General features: G+C 35.8%; 1 protein-coding gene across 5 annotated transcripts in view; it reads left to right on the plus strand.

Annotated features, from left to right (window-relative positions):
* Positions 1 to 19,965, plus strand: part of RABGAP1L (RAB GTPase activating protein 1 like) — a 273,751-nt gene that overhangs the window by 26,131 nt on the left and 227,655 nt on the right. For all 5 annotated transcript variants that reach the window (XM_067300572.1, XM_067300569.1, XM_067300568.1 and 2 more), the window contains one exon: positions 18,798 to 18,965. In XM_067300572.1, coding sequence (XP_067156673.1) covers positions 18,798 to 18,965 — 168 coding nt within the window. The remainder of the gene's footprint in view (positions 1 to 18,797; positions 18,966 to 19,965) is intronic.

The raw sequence follows: 19,965 nt of genomic DNA on the forward strand, positions 1-19,965 counted from the left end.
CCCCATTGAGCAGAAGGGCTGACTTTTTCCTTAGCTTTCCTACTGCTACTGGTAGAGGAGCCCTTTCCTCTTGCCCTTCATCCCTTGTTAGTTTTAGCTCCAGCTGAGTGTTGGTTTTCCTAATGCCATTCCTGCATGCGCAGGCTGTGTCTCTGTATTCCTCTTGGGTAGCCTGTCCTTGCTTCCACCTTTTGGGTGCTTCTGAAGCAGAGATCAGGACTGTTTTATTTTACCCTTTCATATCTAGAAATGTATAAAACTTCAAAAAGAATTTTTTTTTGGCTGTTGGTTAAAAATGATTCTAACCTCAGCATAAAACGTTTGAATGAAAGATGTCAGTTCTTTTTAGGAGCAAGCAGTAAGCATTATCAGGCTCTTGTGATGAGGGAGCAAGTCCTGTCTAAAATGTATAGCGCAACTTGTACTGTGGTGCAGACAAGACACAACAATGAGAAATATGAGCCACACCTTAAATATTTTTCACATAATTAATTCCAGGTAGAAATTTACAGTTTCAGTGTATGCCCTTCCCTTTTTTTTGTGCATTGTAAATAAAAATGAGATATTGATACTTAGCAGCAAGATGATTGAGTTAACATTTAACTTAATGCAATCAGTATGTTAGTGCTTTAAATTGGGATTAATTTCATGTTTTTTTTGTTGATGCATAAATCCATTTTAGAAATTGCTGGAATAAAACGATTTTGGAAACTGGACCATTTTAAATGTGTGTAGGGGGTAGATTTGTTTCATGTATTCATTCAGTGTCTCAGCTGTTATCTTTTATGTTTTTCAGTTATTTGAGAAAAGTGAGTTAGTTGCGAGAGTTGGTGAGTTATATTCTTTGCAAGCAATTTGAAACAAGGTTCTTGGTTTAAACTCTCTGCATGTGTTTAAGATTGTCTGCAGTTTCTTAACTTGTATAACTATTTTTGATTTGTGTTGATATACTTTTATTGACCTAATAGTACCAAAGTAAAGCCATGGTTGTAAACTCAGGTAAGTTAGTTACTGGTTTAGCTTCTAGTGTTTGAATAGGTCTTTTGTGTACAGTTGGTCTAGAAATACGTTTTTTTCCACGTTTGGGAGATCTGCCTTAATTTCTAATGTACACAAATAGTGGAAGGGTATTCAAGTGGAGTTATGCTTCCATACAAAAATACCCTCAGTAAACCCTATAGTTAATGGTAAAATTGCAGTCTTTGTATTAGCCTTTTGAATGTGATCTTTCATTTCATGTTAGTCTGCTGGTAAACTCATATAGTGGAGTTTGTTGCTAATGCTGGTGGACAACTCCATGACTTCACTGCTCAAAATCTTGTTAGTATCTCCCACATGTTTTCTAAATAGGAAAAAAAAAACAAAACAAAAAAACCAAAAGCCAAAGGGCAGAGAAAGGGTAGTAGAAAGGTATTTTTTTAAGAACCAGTAAATGATCAGTTGCAATAGGAATATAGTCAGTGAATGAATCTAAGAACAGATGTTGAAGGGTATTTACTAAGAAGCTGAGTTTGATTTCTGTGTTACTAGTGGGCTAAGGGGAAAAGAAGGGTGAAGTGACTTGCTCAGCATCATATATTAGGTGAGAGACATGGGTGAAGAATGGAAGGGAGATGAATATAATAGACAACAAAATCCTTTCTCAGTACTTGCTATAAAACTTCTGCAGTAGTAGTCCTTCTAATGTAAGGAATCAGTTTTGAGTAACTTACTGTTCATGAGCTACCAGGTCTTTTTTGGCAGGCAAGTACAACTGTCAGAATGTCTCTTATGTTATATGCTTTTACTCCTCCTTTACCATGACTTCTATATGGCTGGTATTGTATTGCAGTGTGCAACTGTATGATAGAAGTTTCCAGGAAGGAATACTGCTGAGTGCACTTATTTAGTAGTTTTGGAATAGTCTTGAAGTTACACTTCTCCTTGTTTTTTCTCTTGGCCAGCTTTTCAGATAATCACCAACTTGTCCTGCATACCATTAGTTCTGCACTGTGCTTTCTCTCTCTTTTTTTTTTTTTTTCTCTCTGAGAGAAGATGTCCTGTATCTAAAATCTTCTGTTAAGAACACCTGTTGATATCCTGATAATTCTTGACATGGACAACATAATAATGCTTTTGTGGCATACTAGCATGTGTTGGACCTTTCTGGATTTCTTTGGTGTCTCCTCTTTCATTGCAGCTTAATTATGCGATCACAATCATCTTGAAATCCTAGTAAGTGTGCTGTTACATTCTTTAAAAGAATAAATAAACATTATAGACTTCCTTGAAGAGAGTCATAAACAGATCTTCATACAGAGTATTTTAATGTTATTGTAATGAGAAACATGAAAACAGTGAAAGTAGAAATGCCTTGAGTTCTTAAAAGATTCCAAATATAGTTTGATTACTTTTAACAGGTCGAAAGATATATTTGTCTTTTGTTGTTAAGTAGTAATTGGAGACAATTATTTTGTATATTTAAGGCTTTTCTGAATGATCACATTTCCCATGATTAGTATCAGTGATAAGCGATTCTTAAGCCTCTGTGTTTTCAGGGTGCTGAAATGAGTTAAGTAGCTGTACTTTTAATTCAGGTATAGCTGAACTTTCTGTTTAGGTCATGTCAGTTTTGTGTACCTTTTAAGACATACAGTCAAATTTTTCTTGGGTAGGAAGCATATTCCAAACATGTTCTGTTTGCAGTCTGTTGCAGTCATCCATGCATGTGATAGGCTAAAATTCTTATTCTCCTTTTGGAGAGAAAAAGGTTAAGGGTTAAGGTTGTGTGTGAAAATTGTATTTTAAGGATTGACTTTTAATGTGAACTAATTGCTTAGTTAATTTTGATAATCTTCACTACTTTTTTGGGATATGGCACTTTCTTTTATTATAAATTGGTTTATATTTTAACTAGAAATACAAGAAACCCCACAGCAATAATTTGTTTTAAAAGTAGTTACATTGAAATGCACTGCTTTTCTGTTTAGTACAATTATTCATTTAGCATTATTGCCTTACAGAAGAGTAATATTAGCATGTCTCCAAGTATTTTTGAATATTTTGATTTTAATTTTTATAGCCATCTTTACCTTTTGAAATTTCTTCAGGGGAAAACAATTCAAAGTAATTCAGATTAGACATTTTTGACTTGATTATTGCACTTTGCATAGGTCTGAAATCTCTGCAATCTGGAATCCTGTTATCTACTGTTTCTGCATAATAACTAAGATAGTTTTTTTTTTTTCCTGCAATGTATGTAAAATATTGTGGCTTTCTTTTGAAATGTGATTAGATAAAATGATTTTGCTGAGGTCCACAGATTTGCCACAATATTTTTTCTGACAAATATGTTGCAATTTAAAAACGTGTGTCTGTGTGTTAGTCTTCTCTCTTCCCTGTCCAACACTCTACTCCTTTCCCAAAATTTTAACTTTAGGATGAAGACTCTCCTATACTTTTTCTGCTCTCAGGCCTTTGCATGCAAATCAGCATCAGGATAAAAAGCTATCTAGTAATCCCTAGCTGAGGCACTGTCTTTGTGTGTACATTTATTTAAAAAAATAAAATCCAGAATTTTAAAAATTTAGAACTAAGCAGAACAATTTAATAACTAGCTAAACTTTTAAAATAAGCTCTCAAAAACAATATGGAATGTTTTTCTTTGTACTTAGTAGCATACTGCTATATTTTCCTCTACTATGAGTGTTTGAACATTTCATTACTTTTTCATAGTAACCTGATTTTTGGTCTTACCTCATGTCTAGATTTTAGTCTTTGATTATGTGATTTAGGCTGAGCCATTTGAAGTGCCCGTGGCAGAGGAAGGAATTCTACCCCCTCACCCTTTGTTTTATTTTGTTCCCCTGACATATACTTGCATTATTTCCTGTTACTTTGAAGTGAAGTCTCATATGTAATTTATTGGTGGCAGTGCTGCATAAGTCACCTACTGCCAGCTACCTATTTCTGTGTCTGTTCATTTATTGCGCTGACATGGGTGCTTGTGTCATCGAGTGGTGGACTAACTAAAGAAATGCCCTTTTCCCCAGGGTTGTCTGTCAGTCACTTCAGTTGTCCCCTCTCTTCCAGTGTGCGACTTGTGCGATTGTAGCAGAGAAAGTGCAAAGAGTGTCAGTGGCTTTAGGCAGTTCTGCTGTTTAACACCTGATTACAGATTGAGTTACTATATTCAAAAAAGGTACGTTCTACTGTCTAACGAGTAACCATGCTGTCAGAATGACTACATTTACTCAGCGATTGGATGATCACTGAATCACAGAAACTGATGGGTTGTTGTAACTTCACTTCCTGTATTTTTGAGGTCTTACTATTTCTAGCATATAAGTATCAACATTTCCAGCTTAAATCTAGGTGTAAGTGAGCATCTGAGTACAAAACAGCACTAGAGGTGAATGAGAGCTTTTTATGCATGCCAGCAGTTGGACTGGGAGTAAAACTCGATCAGGCAGTGCCGTGAAGACAAGTCCTTGGAGATACTAATCCTTTCTGTTCACATACTCAGAAGTTGTTTGCTCATACGCATACATATGCACATCCACTTCCACCATGAAAAGGTATTCTCCCTATTATCCTTGATCCTCATTGCTAATACTTTAATAATTAGTGTTTGCAGTATAAACCACAAGAAATTGAGAGCTGTTAGCTAGAATTCTTCTTGGAGATAACTGTTTAATGATTTTGAGGAAACAGGACTAAGGAATGGAGGTGACTAAGGGCACAGTAGAAAATTCGAGAAATATTTCACATTGTTTTGGATAATTGTTACTGTTTCTTGCAATAGGTATGTATAAGAATTGTAGGGGGAAAGAGTTGATCAAAATATCCAAGAAAATACTTTGCCAGTCCCCAAAAGGCAAACATGAAGTTTGAAGCTTCCCATGTGATTAGAAGCTTCTCTTAGGTTTCCTGGGCTTGTTGTTCTGACTCTTTGACCCTTACAACTTCCCTTTTCTGATTATTCTTTTATTTCATCATACTGGCACATCTCAAAGTGAGGCTGACTGTAATGGGTCAGACTGAAATGTTAACTGATATCTGGTTTTTGACAGGAGCCTAAGCACTCTTAGAGTGCATAGATGAAGAGTATAATAAGACAAATGTAAGTGACCCTTTTTCCAATCTACCCTCCCAGTTTCTCTTCTTGGCCTCTTTGATTACGCCTTTTGTTCTTTCTGGTAGTAAGTAAACTCCAGCAGTCTCATTGTGAATTGGAGCATGGAAAAAGTATTATTTTGTGTTATTTTGTATATTTTCCACAAATAACTTCATGTGAAGTTCCATAATAAGATTTCTTTCTTATACTGTGTTGATGGGCAGTTAATACCAGCTGTTTTGCTGGGGCTTCTGAACACCTGAATTTTGATTTTTGCATTAGTAGGGTTTGGATACTTTGTTGGGTTTGTTGAAGACTGAGCTTTGATGTGGATGTATGACAGAATGCTGATGCTCATCTAGGTTGTACTTCGTATTTTGCGTATGGATTCCCTGTACAGTATTGAAAATGGTTTACTTGTTCCATGGGTTAATGGCTTTTGTGAGCTTGGAAAGACATGAGTAGATACTTATGAATATCTTACACCATATCTTGCCAAAAGAGGTTTATGGAGATCAGAATAGTTATTGTCCTTCTCCTTTCGTTGTGTAGTTGAATCAAAGGTGTAAAAGGTGGTTATGTTGGGATTATAGACAAACACATTGCTGATATGCATTTAAGAGGTTATACCTCTGGTATAACCAATTAAAAAAAAGTCTGTGTGTCCTGGCACCTCTTTAATTTTACCTTTGTAATTATCAGAAGTAAAGCATGACTTATAAATGAAAGCGTTAATTTGGGGTATAAATATTGTATCAGCATCAACATAAATGAAATACCGGTTAGGTATATCTTGTTTTCCTCTTTGCTCTGCCTTTTCCCTGGTGGTGTCAGCTTTACCCATTCTAAAACTTCGGCTCTGAATTTGCTTGGGATAGCCCACCTTTGCTAGCTGCTGCAGCCTTACAGTCTCGCAACTGTGTGTTTGCCGTTTCATTAACATGTACTGTGTTTAGGAATTTCATAGCTTAAAACTTCCCCTAAATGGAGACCAAGTAGGATGTTGAAAATACTGGTATGGGAAATGTGTGATTATATATAATTTAATGGAGCATGACCTTTCATACTTCTTCAAACAGCTGTGAATTTTATGTGTTAGATTAGTTGCCCTTAACTTCCTCCATTTGCTTCCAGAAGTGAAAAGGTTTAATGGGGGCTATATTTAGTCTGTAAATATTGATAGTAAGCTTTTACATCTGCATTTCGTTATAACCAGGTATCAGTTGTGCTGAAACCCATAGTACTGTATGCTTATATTTGGGAAACTATCTTAGACTTTGAGAGATGGAGACTTTTTTTTTTTTTTTTTAAAGGTATAGCAATTAGAGATTCAGCTTTTTGGCTCCTCAAAATTTTTTCTTTTCTGCAGGCATGAGAATCTTTTCAGTATAGCACTAAAAATTTCAACAGGCAAATACGGTTTTTGTTCATGGTTGTTGGGGGAATGTTAGACAGGACATTTGCATCATGAAAACTAACAAAAGTCATGTAACAGATTTTTTTGCAAGATTTTTCTTGTTGTAGTTGGTAGTGGTGTGAACAACTGTACTGTTATTTAAGACATCTTTTCCCTCTTTCCGTCTTATTCTATTATGTTATAGACTTGTCTAGCTTAGCCAGAGACTTGCACCAAACATAATCCATGAGAATCATTAAATTGAATAAGTACAATGCATAAGATCTAGATAATTAAAGGCAATCTGCCTGAGAATCTGAGTTTATTTATACAGAAATGTTTTGAAATATTTTTCTTTGAGCCCAATAATGGTTAGTTTCACTATAAGAAAGATGTAAGAAGTCTTTTTGTCCTGAGATCTTTCACATAAAATTTACCCAGTAAAGCATATCTGCTTATCAGATTTGATTTCTGGAAAAAAGCTGCAAAAAATAAAAACAACTCTTTGGCAGCCCCAGATTAATTTACCCACTGGGAATCTTTCTTGCTTGTGATCACTGGTTAAAAGTGCCTTTTTATGAAAGTCTTCTGTGTGATATCATGAGATGTACTTATTAGCTATTTAAAGGAATTTTTAAAACAAAAATGTAAAATAATGTTTAAAAGATCATTTCTGTCTTTTGATTGCTTGAGTTTTAATCTTTTTTGAAGTCAATGTTTTCTTTAGTCCTTTAGGAGGGAAATAAATCCTGATTATTATGTGTTTCTGAGATGAAATAAGAAAAATTGTGCCTTGGAAAAAGGGCATGCATGTATATTCCCTTTCTCACTCCTCTGTACAGATAGTCTGTGGAAGAAATACTGAGCAATACTTGAGCTTTCTAGAGCTTGGGATGAAAAATATTTTGGAAGGGAACCTTATGAATAGCATCCTCTGAAAATCCAGCTCATACAGGAGCAGAACAGACGTTCTCTGATAGAAGCCCTCCGTCAGTACACGTTATATATATGTGACAGATTTGGACACTTCAAGGTTTGACCATTCTTAGATTAGAATTTGAAGATAACTTCAGGTGGTACAATAGAAACATTTTTTTTAATGTGATTTTTCAGATGCAGGATCATATGACTTTAAAGCATTCTTCCTTTATATCTTTTTTTTTTTGGTCACAATTATATTCTTCTCATTTTGTTAGCTATGAATGAATGGGCTTTTGTATAGGGATTAGCCAGTTTTCACATTGCCTTTCCAAGCAGCTGTTCTGCCTTGAATTATAGAATGAATTTGGAATGATTTGGTTAGTTTAATTCATCACACACATAAATCTTCCTGAAGAATTCATTGCCATAAAAAATTAATATTTCATTTTAATTAAGGAAAGTATTCATTATTCCTTGGTATCTACCTTTCAGAAACTTTCATATCCACATCTCATACCAATTCCTAGAAGTGTTTGGGTACTTCGAAACGCATTAATGCTGATCTGCATGTTGAGGGGAAACCTCATTTTTCTCATATTGATTGATGGTGTAAGCAAATTGTATTGATTCCTCAGACTTAACATGGAAAAATCATAAAGTGAAGAATTCTTAATTTTTTTATATTCTAATGTGAGTAGGTAGATATAGCAATGTATATTACCAGGTATATCTGATTACCTACTTACTATCTTGTTCTTACAAGTGGAAGATCATTTTTTATGAAGGAAAGAATTTTATTTTCTTTTATGAATTTCCATTCTCTGGTGTGAGTGGGGTTTTTTTTTTTTTTTAGTCCTATTAAGACCTTTGGAATTAGCAGAAGAACTGCATCTCAGAATATTTTTATAAATAATTTGCTCTATGAATGTGCAATGCCAGCAGATTACTTCCCGCGTGCAGAGGAAGTTAAGAATTTACTGTTCAAATGAAAATAAGAATGTTATTTACAGCCCGACACTTGATCATACCTGGGGGTAGGACAGGCAGTAGTTGACAAGAGGGCCATTTCCTGTTGTTTTCTGTTGTCATGTATACCTTTATATAGTCCAAGTTTCTGAATTTCAAGCAGTCATTGTTACTTTAAGGAGGTTTCGCTTCCAGTTAAGCTGTCTTTAAAATAACCATGATTTCTCACTTCATCTTTCCAGATTATATTTGAATATTTAAATTTGCAGGTAACAATTTAAGATCTTAGTTTGGATTGTAAAGGATTTAAGGTGCAAAGTTCTATGGAAATATTTATTTGTTTTTAGTGAGAAGCTTAGTTTTGTTTTCTATTGTAAAGGATGTTTTTCTTCCTTATGAATTCTTGGGTGCACCATTCAAATTAGATGATTTTGGTACAAAAGCAGTAGTAGTCTAGATGGCTGCCAAATCAAAACTCATAGTTTTTGCAGTTTTGGAAGATTTGTGACTGAATAATACAAGTAAATGTCTGGTGTGGCTATTAATTTACAACCCTCACGATTACATTTGACAATGGTTAGAATGAAAGAAGTAAGATGTAAGAAAAATAACTAAAGAAAGTACAAGAGGTCATGAAACAATCATCTAGTCTATCCCACTGTGCAGTGCTGGGTTAACTACACTTTAACTGTTTTTGAGAAATGTTAAGAGAAATAGCGACTATGTTGTCTGTGGTTAGATGGTATAAAGGTAGCTTCTGTGGTTAAGAGCAAAACATTGCAAGTTAAATCTGCCAAACCTCATATTCCCCAAATGCAAGTTGCAAATCTCAAGAGACCAGTTGTCATAGCTTACAATTCTGACTCTGGGAGGAATAAAGATTGTACTAACACTGAAGGCAGTCAGTGCCAGACAAGGAGACAAGATTTCTCTTGTGTTTCAGTGATGTTGGAAGTGACTCTTTAAAAGCACTGGGTTGGAAAGGAGAAAGATTGGTGTCCAGGATCACTACTGCATTGTATCATACTGCTTCTCCATATGGTCTCTTTTGCATTGTGTCATGTAACTTTTATTGGAAATAATAGCTCGTGGAGAAAATACCCGGTTGAAACATTCAATCTCTTTAACAGAGAGGTTGTTAAATAGGCAAAATTAGGCTGACACTGTTATTCTTCCTATTAATGATTAAAACATGAAATAATCTCTTTAAAACAAACAATTCTCCTATGCCATTGCTTTCCTCTGGAATAAAATATATTCTTCAGTAAAATCAGCTAACACTCAGATTGAATTTGAGTGCTGCCTGTGTAAGCATCATATAGCAGTGAACAATATAAGAAACCTAAGTTCTGCCTTGTCAAACTTCAGCTGAGAAAAATTAGATATTTTTTGCCGCTACCTCATGTTTTCCAAAGTTAAAAATGAATCACTGGCTGACCAGACTAAATGGCAGTGCTTAGGTGGTGACAGGGAAGCAGTGTGAAGGCTTGCTACAGGGTTACTTTATTTGCCCTGTTTGCTTTGTTTTAGCCTTGAGGCAGAATGAGCTACTCTTCTTAAACTAGTTGTGTGAAATCCTTGTAGCCTATCTAGTAAGCTCATTTGCCGGAACTTGACATATATATGTGCCACTTTGTTAGTAAGATATGCATAAGCACGAGTAACATCTTTAGAGGAGGGAAAGCCCTCTTATTTACACCTTTTTTAAAGGTGTAGTTTGTGGAAGGGGATGGGGGAGGAGAAAGTTTTTTTTTTTTTTTTTTTAATTCAGTTGGCAGAAGAAATGAATGGATTTTCTTAAATTGATTGAACACTTTAATTGGATTAGCTTGCATAGATTAAACTTATAAGCAATATGGATTAAATTAATGTGTCAGTAGGAGGCATATATGCTAGTGTAATAATTCTGTTCTTCCACTGGTGTTTCTCACGTCTTTGTAACTTTTGTGTGTGAGCAAATTTTAGGCCTGAATAATTGTTTGTTTCTTTATAAAAACAAAACCCTCAAATCTTATTTTAAGTCTGTTTTGTCTAGGGTGTAGCTTGTCCTGAATGGTGTGGGTTTTTTTTGTTTTGTTCTGTTTTTTTAAGTGTTGGAGTTTGAGAAAAAGAAAGTACCCGTGTTGAGTGGGGGCTACCTTTGTAATTAGCAACTTACTGTGATGTTTCTTCTAGTGTTCGTGGTGGCCCCCTCAGCCTATGAATTTTAGGAGTTCAGATTTGTGGATTTGTTTTGTTTTTAAATTTGCCTCTCTTCCCTTGCCTTTGTCTTGCAGTGATTGAGAATCTCTGCTGAAGAGAAGGTTAGTGGCATGGGGCTTCTTTGGCTGTAAATGTCAGGTGCTTCCTTGCCTGAGTCTTACTGCAGTACCACGTGCCTTCCCTTCCTCTAGAAGGGCTCTTCACCCTAACGATCTTAGAGTTAAGATGAATAAGAACAGTATTTTTCCCTGAATGACTCCCAACTATACATCTTTGTAATTTTTAGGTGGTTCACTGACTTGTACATAATCTAAAGCTTCAAGTCAGGAAAGCTTTTTCTCTCGTTTGTGAATGCTAAGGTGTTTGTTGTAATGTGGCCTGGTAAAAAGTGCTGGTTAGCGTTCTTTTAATGTGAGAGGGATGTAGTATGTTTTTGAGGGAGAATAAACATTTTCTTGCTAATGTAGTTTTCTCTTGATTCTATTTTTCTTAAATTGTTATTCCTTGGGCATAAGACTGACGTGTAAAAACAGTCTGCAGAGTCTCTGTATCTAGGCACCCAGTACAACAACTAAACAGTCTGCTGTCCACAAACGGACCAATTATTTGTTGTTGCCATACATGGTAGAAGTTTGCTTTCACAGAGGTGACAGTGTTGCCAAAGTAAGCTATGTGATTACTTTTTAATTGTACGGTGTTTTCTTTTCTTTTCTTTTCTTTTCTTTTCTTTTCTTTTCTTTTCTTTTCTTTTCTTTTCTTTTTTTAAGGTTTGGCTCTTAACATTGCTTTCATGGAAACCAGAAGAATTAAGATTTTTATTTTTTAAAGTAAACTGATAAAGCAGTCATCTCTTCATATTAGATTTATTTTCTTTCAGAAAACAATACTGGTAAGCTAAGTAAATGCTTACCCCCCCCCCCCCATGTGTGCTTGACATAAGCTTTTACTGCCAGAGATAAGACACTGGAAAGATTTCATGGATAATAAATCAGTAGTTAGTGCAAACAATAGATACTTAGCTTCTTCGTTAAAGATTACACTAAAGAGAAATTGAGATTAAGGGTGAAATTCTGGTGCTCTTGATGTCAGTGAGATTAAACAAAATGTATGAAATTTAGGATTTGCTTCTGCATGTGTGTCCGCCCAATCAATAGAAAAGAAAAGGGTTTTTGGAATATGATTAGCTGTGCTGCTTCAACATATACTCTACAACATACATACAATAAAGAAATTTATAAGGTCATTTAGTCTTTGAGTCAAAAAGCATTGAAAAGCTAAAGCTTTGTGTATTTGAAGCATTGATTAGCTTTCTGGAGGAACTATGCCTCTCTTACTAGTGTTTGCAAGCTCATGGGGATGAGAAATATGCTAATACATAGTTTTGACACATTTTTCTGGAAAAAAAAAAAAAACCCAAAAAACCACCTAGTGATCAAGACGCTCAGTTACTTCTGCATGTGTATAACTGTCAGCGTGTGTTCAGCTTCTGGTTTCCGAAGCCGTAAGTCAGCATGTGATGCAAATCACTTCAGTAAACTAGATATCTGAGTAGGACAGTATACAAATACAGTAAGATATCATCTGAGATTTCAGGCTAGCTTAACGCTCTTTTTGCTCTCACCTCTTATGCGCTGTCTTCTGTGGATCAAAGAAGGGAACAGAGACTATGGTCTTCAATGTAAATTTGCCCATTGAACATAGCTGTATTGGACCCTCACCTCAGAAAGTTCCCAGAGATTCCCTTGAAGAATCTTAGGAAAATAGAACTTATTTACCAATACCCTATTTGGGCTTTGTGATCATCAGGCAAACTGTATAGCTTTGCAAGCTCATCTTTAATGCACGACCTGCTTTTGTTTGTATCATTAAAAAAAAAAAAAAAAGTATGCATTAGCTGCTCTTGGTTGCCCTGAAAGAACACAGGAAGCTTTCTTTCAAAACAAGTTTATTGTTGCTTACTAAAAATTGACATATCAACACTAATCTTAATTAGTTAATCTTTTTATTGTCTTTTTCTGTTTACTTCATAGCTCTATGTTTTATGAAAACTTTTTGTTTGTCTTAGGGTATAGTACTGAAACAAAATTAAAAGAAAAAAATCATGTTTTTCTGAACCAAAAGTGAACTTGAGCAGTAACTTTGAAAAATGTATTTAGCACAAACTGGAACTAAACCAAAAAATGTCTGGTGACTGCCTCAGAAGGATGGTTTGTGTAAAAACTGACACTTACTATTGGGGTCCTGTTTGATGGGGAAGTTTTTGCGTCTTACCAGGTCTGCAGAGCAACTTGCGACTGGAAAGCAGTTGGTCCTTCCTCTGGTTCTTTTGGTTCGCTTTCTCTTGTGACAGTGACTGTGTAGCCAGTAGTGGCCTGTCTTGAGCTTCCCTGCCCAGAAATCCTGCGTGTGTATGTTGCTGTGGAGGTGTACACTTTTCTGTGCGTGTGGTATGTGTTTGGATTCACTATGAAATGCATGGAAGAGTTAGGGAGAGGAGGAGTAAAAGCATTTCCCTCCTGTTTCCCATAATCTGATGCAGTGCTGACTCTACACGCGTCCTCTGAAATTGCTGTTCTTCAACTTCCACCACTGTTGTTACTTTAGGAATTGCAGTGAACCTGTGGTGCGTTGCTGGACAGTACATGGAGCAGCTGCTAGGTGGGCCGAAGTCCTTGCTGTGGAAGATGCTTTCTTATATTGGCCATTCTTGTTTTATTCATCATTTTCCCCCTATTCCCCTCTCAGTGTGAACTAGTTAGGGGCTACCAAGCTTATCAAGAAACTGTTTTAGTTTGAACTAGAACAGCTTTGGTCACAGCTAAACTCAAATCAGAACTTAATTGAAAAATATATTCATTTGCGCAAATCATGTTTGGGCCTTCTATTGCTAAGCCCCTTACGTATGTATAGTAAGGTCCAGTCTCTGCCCCCAAAAGGCCTGTATTCAAAGTAGAAATGGCTTAGTTCACATTTATACAGAATTTTGTATAAGCAGAACATAGGGAATTCAAGTACAGAAAGATGAAGTGACTTCTCCAAAACTACGCAATAAAGCTTGCAGAGAAAAGCAACAACTTTCCTTCAGTCATTGTAGTATCAGTACAACTTAAGATATTTTTCAGAGGAAGTGTTTCTTTTTTTTTTTTTCCTCCCTATTTTAAAGCTAGGTCAGTCTGATTAATTACTTTGTATCCCCAGGATCCCTTACTCTGAAAAATCTGTTTGTCAGAAAGTTTTTTTTCAAAGTTTTTATTTTATTTTTTCATATTACTCCTTTTATCATATAGTTGGCTTTATTTAGTTGGTTTTGGGAAAACTTCCTCATGTGTATCTATTCCTGGGTTTCTGAGTTTTTGTCTGTCTGGGATAGATGATTGAAGTGTGGAGGAAAAATAAGCTTTACTACAAGGAAGAGTGACTGTTCAAGATGCTTCTTTTGTAAATAAGACTTTTTTGTGGCAGTAGTGCATTCTTCCAGTATTTCTTATTGTAAAGCAAACTTTAAAAGTGCAAAGCAAATTTTGTTGTCGTCTTCCTGAAGGTGTTGGAAGGGCCCCTCTGACTCTTGGCTCTCGTGGTTTAGGACTAACGTTACCATCTGGTGCGAGGTTGTTATCCTGGGAGCGGTGCTGGCAGAACAGAACATGTATTCGCAGCCATGGTCATTCATTTGAAACTCAGCTGCCCAAGCAGCTTGAGCTAAGCCACCGCACTTTATGCAAAAGTGGCTGAGGTGGATTATGTTTACTGACTGTTGTGTCCCTGACTGCCTCTCTGATGGTTACTGCCCTGCCAATAACTTTTTAAACTAATAAAGCAAAATTTGCTAGGCCTGTTTCATCTGTATTCTGAGACTGCCTGCAGCTCTAGGATAGTCTGCTGCTAACTTAAGAAAATAAACTTAACATGACTTCCGTCTCTTCAACTGTCTAGTATGTTCTGACCAAAGCAATCAAGAATATATTCTTACACTCTTAATTTTCAGCTCTTTTTCTGAAAGGATGATCTAAAAATGAAGCTTGTTTAATAATAGGGGTCTGTTCTTTGATTTTGCTCCAGTCTATTTGGTGACACCTGTCATTTGTTCTTTATCTTTTGTAAGAAAAAGGGGAGTTTAAATTTACAAGTCATTGCTGAGTAATGAGTGAAAAAGGAGTATGTCCTCAACAGGAATAAAGCTAAAGATGAAAGGGAACTATCATAACCATTAGTTTACTGACTAGAGGTGACTGGAAAGTCCAGAATGCACTTGCTTTTTTCTTGTTAATAAAGGATAAAACTCCCCTTCAGATGTTCAACTCCTTCTCTTCCCCAAATAACCTTAATGTATGATTCATTCAAAAGAGGGTTTTAGTCTCTCTTTACTGCTTTTCTCTGCAAGTGCTTAGTTGAAGTATTCAAGCTTAAATATTTATAACGTAGTAAAATGGAAACTTTTTTTCCTGTAAGTAGCTTACTTCTTAATACGGTACGAATCATAATAATCTTGAAACGCCTTGAAACTCCCAGTTATATTCCTGAGCTCTGACATTAGCCTTACTCAAGCTGTTGAATTTAAAATATGTCTTGATTGTGATCTTTGAAATTGAGTTTGTCTATGGCATTTAAAAACTGCTTTTGATCAAAGCCTGGTCATACTGCATTGTATGTATAGCTTTTGCTTTCTAAATAGCATGTGACTAGAATGGGGAAGGAAATGAAGAGTATATTCACTCTGAGACTTTCATCTTTATAATACACGTTTTTTCCATGAGCAGTCTAGAGTACTGCTTTTAATTTTCATATGGCGAGTTCTCTGAGGTTGATGTCAAGAGGTTGTCTTAGCAGAAGACAAGGCGTGTTTTTAGACTTGTTCTTCTAACTGTACCTGTGTGACCAACAAATACAGAGTGTTACTCTTCTGGTTGAAGAGTTTACTTTCTGAATGTCTGACCTGTTTGTGTGCATGTTTTCTAACTCATCCCAACTAAAGTAAAATTGACTACTAAATGGAAACTAATGCAGTTTGTTTTGATTGAAATGGAACAGGGAGTATTCGCATGAATAACTCTGATGGCAGGTTGGAGTAGGCAGTAATGAAAAATGGAGTTAACTGGTCTGGGGTCGATTAATTTATTCAGCTAGCGTAATTATGGCTGAAAAACGTGTGTGTCTGCACCTGTTGTGGTAGTTAAGCAGATCTTAAAGACAAGCTCGAAGTACACTGTTAGAGACACTGAAGGCATTGCAACTCAAATGTAATCACAAGAAGTTGTATGGTGTGCTTTTAAGTGCCTGAACTGAATGAGAAACTCCTTGCAGTCGGCTAGTGTTTATAAGATTTTCTTAGTCCTTCTGATTAAAACTTACGAAATAGGACTTCTCTTAAGCTGCCTTAATGCACGTAGGGCAAGAACAGGTATTTTGGAGTTCAGCATGTTTCTCTAGTTCTGTTATCTTTTTCTCAGATTTAAAAAATGTATATTTTCCCTGATTTTTACTGTTAAAATACTGCTACAGAAACTTTTCCTAGTTCACAGTGTGCCTGTCAGTCCTCATTTTGATGCAGAAAGAACTAGTGATATGCTAATGTAAGCAGTTTGCCTTTCTCTTTTAATCATTCTCCCACAGGTATGTGCAAAAAAGTCACTGAATGAAACTTAGACTGAGACAAAACTATGTCAAAATAGCATTTCTTGTGATCCCTCCTTTCTGCAAATATGCTAGAAGGAGTTGTGAGGGCTGTTCTTCGTCGTCTTCACAAAGTCCAGCGATAGGTCTAGGGGTGGGAGGGGAGGAGGCTTCTGAAAAACTAGGTCTTTGCTTCTGCTGTGGCCAGCAGGACTGACTGTTATTCTTTGCTGTTTTCTCCACTGGTGGTGTAAATTTGCAGAGGTAATGGTTACTCAGGGTATGCTGTATTTGGGCAGCATCATTTTATGTTCTTTCTTTGCCTTCCAAGAGTTCCATAACAGTGGACCTTCACTTTTGTATTGAGGATTTACTTTGAAATTAATATTCATTTCAAACTTGACTGTCCGTATATTGCAAATAATGTGTAAGCTCTTGTGTAACGTTCCACAACGTGGCATTTGTTCAAAATACCTGGAGTTAATAAACTGTGTTTGTAACATCTAAAATATGGTATATTAAGACTTTTTTTTTTCCCCCGTCTGGAAAGACCTTTAAAGGAAAGATGCTTAAAAACACCGAAACAAAACTTATTTTAGCAGTGAATCCATAACCTAGGCTTGGGTGGAGCTCACATTACATCATCTGTCTGAAAAATATTCATGCTTGTGAGACTTTAGTCTGGAGATGTGATCAGAGCTAAACTGCTGATCCAAATTTATAATCTCTAAATATTGTAGCTGTAGTTCAGTGGCTTTTTTTCTAATGTCAGCCTTCTAACAAGACTTGCATTATGTACAAGTCAGTTACCTGAAGAATCTGAGTTTTTTAGTTGCTCTAGCATTTCTGTGTATAATGCCTTCACTGGATTAACAGGTAAAATTGTGGCTAGGATAGGGAGACTTTTTGTAGACTTGCATGTATAAATGTTTATAACAGCCCAAATCTTTGAAAGAGCAAAAACATATTGACTGTGGTTACAAAAATGCTACAAAATATTTTTGTATTGAAAGCAATCTATTTCCCAGACTCATTTTTCAGTCCAAAGCTACCAGACAATTGCCTCTGGTGACTTGCAGGTTTAAATAATGCCCATTCAGAATGGCGGAGGACTTGCAAGTCTTTTATATTTTCTGTTAAGAGTGCTGGTTTTTTGTTCTCTGTAGGTAGATATAAATTTGTATTTTTTTCTTGATCACTTACTATTTTACAGCTTTAACTGAGAAGCAGGCATAGCTTTTTTTCTGCCATGGCACTACTGTGAAAGGCAATGTGAAGCTAAGCCTGTCCTTGTTCACTGGTCACGATAGGAGTTTGGTTGAGCTCCCGCTCTTTGGACACTTTCCAGGTGACTGTGCTGAACTGATACTCTGCATCTGGTGAGTGTTAAGTAAGGGCCTGAACAGTGTTTTGGGTCTCTTGTGCCCAGCTTCGAGGTGAAGGTGATGTGTTCAGCTTTGCAAAGAAGGCACTAGGGTGTGCAGCTCGTTTCCCTCTCCCTTATGTGACCCTCCAGAACTCTGTGGCTTAAGCACACTAACTCCCAGCCCTCAGTTAGGCTGATATTTCTCAGGAAACTGAGCTATGGAAGTATACCATATCTAGAAGTGCGTGCTACTTATCAAGAGCGTCTGAAAATACATTTTCTCTCTTTTTTTTTTTTTTAGCATACAAAACAGAAGAACACAGATCAATTTAAAAAGCAGTATCCAGCATACAATGTTCTTCATTCTAATTCATTATTCCACAGGGAATCAATGAAAATGTTCTGAATTAATGTAGGTGATAGTCTTTATTTAGTGGATTCCTACAGTAGCTGGTATTGTTTTGAAGTGCTAGGAATGGTACTGGTTTTGTATTTCTTATGAACTTGGTATGTATAGACTTATCAATATTTTGACTTGTTTGTTTGAGTATAATATTCTTTAGCATCTGTGCAGACAAGAGAAAACTTGTTGTTCTGGATTTCCACAATATCTATAGCCTACTTTTTTTGAATTAGTGTGATTAACTCTGCTGTAGATGATTTGAGAGAAACTTGCTAAGGAGCATGTTTTTGTGGTTTAGTATCACCTCTGCTGACTTCATTCACATGCAGAGAAAAAATAATAATAAAAAAACCCCTCTTTTACATACTCCATTGCTAACTGTATTTTCATATATATAGTATGCACTTTGATATGCAGTTCTTGGAAAATTAGTCTTCGTATAATCTGCTTCTTCACACTACATGGATCACAGTGTAGTTACAAAATATATCTGTACAGGCAGGAACTAGAGTGGTAGAGGGAGCAGGCTCTGGAGGATCAAAAACAAAGGAAGTGGAAGCTCTGAAATAGACTTCCCCTTGTATGATAATTTACTGAGAAGTACTCAAATATAGCAGTCTGCTGTTAAATCACAGGATTTTTAAATAGATATTATAAAAATCATACTTGCTATTTAAAAAAATATTCTTACACCAATGAAATCAAGGTTTGAGAAATGTAATTAAATATTATATATTCATATAATGTTAAGTATTACTTGACATTAACTTCATATTTCACCTTTTAACATATTTATAGTTTCAAAACTTGTTCTTTAATATTTTTTCTTCTTTGTTAGGTTGATGTGGCAGGACGAGACTACAGACCTGATATGGAAGTCAAAACTTCATTTAGCAAAGCTGGTAGAGTTCCTGAAACTGTATCCACAATAATTAATGAAGAATTTGTCCTGGTTCATCAGCAGTCAGAGGAGTCTTCTGGAAAAGATGAAAAACCTCAGCTAAAGGTTTACTACTACTTTATTTTAAATGCATGTTAAGATTCCTCTTGAGCAAAAGGTTGCAACTTCTTTTGCATATTTAATTAAAGATACTTGTGCGTGCTTGAAAAGACTCTTGGACAGTAATTTTTGTCATTGCTCATTACCAGTGAAATTAACAGCTCAGACTAAGCAAATCTGTTTGACCAAAAGTGGCAGTTCAGTTGTTCTTACAGTAACTTCTTCAGGAGTCAACTTTGTTAGTATTCTGTGAATTTATGCATTTAAAAAGGGATTTAAAAATTCTATTTGAAGGATCAACTTCAGATTAAAGCTTAAGAAGTATTCTTTAATTTGGGTTCAGAGACTCTGAATGTTGTTTTCATAAAAGAATGTAACAGGTTGCATAGGTATAGACCACACTGAGTCTTGCTTTTCTATGTGTTTTAATTTAGTTTTCTTTCATTAGTGCTATTTTAGATGCGACTAAGACTTTCTGAAAGTCTTCTACCTCCAAATGCCAAAATATTTTAACATTTAGGTAACAGCTGACTGGTTCATTAGACATCTCTATTTCAGTTGCAGTGGCTGATTTATTGGAACAATAGGAATTTGCACCCCTTGAAATGACAATTAGCACTTTGTCTTTAAATAATTGCTGAACATTTATGCAAACTGATGATTTCTGTTTGCATGTAAACACTAGCTGCTGCTTTAGTAATCCTATCTGGAAAGAGGTGTGTGAGTTGAAGGTAGAATCCATGATGCAACTTTGTATTGGCCATTCCATTTTTTTGTCTGAAATACTAGTACTTGTAGAAGGCTGTATATTTTCTAGGGAACATGTCTGACCATTTCCTTGCCCTTTCCTGACACTTGTTCCCCTCCTACTTGTGGGAGGGTAGGTGAAACAACTGAAATGTATTGGATATGGCTAAGAAAGTAGAATTTTCTATAAGACAAAGCTGTTGCTCTCTTGGTTTTGAATGGAGGACCTGAAGAGACAAATCTGAGATTTTAAGGGAGG

This window comes from Apteryx mantelli, chromosome 8 (assembly GCF_036417845.1).
Source record: "Apteryx mantelli isolate bAptMan1 chromosome 8, bAptMan1.hap1, whole genome shotgun sequence".
Lineage (NCBI taxonomy): Eukaryota > Metazoa > Chordata > Aves > Apterygiformes > Apterygidae > Apteryx > Apteryx mantelli.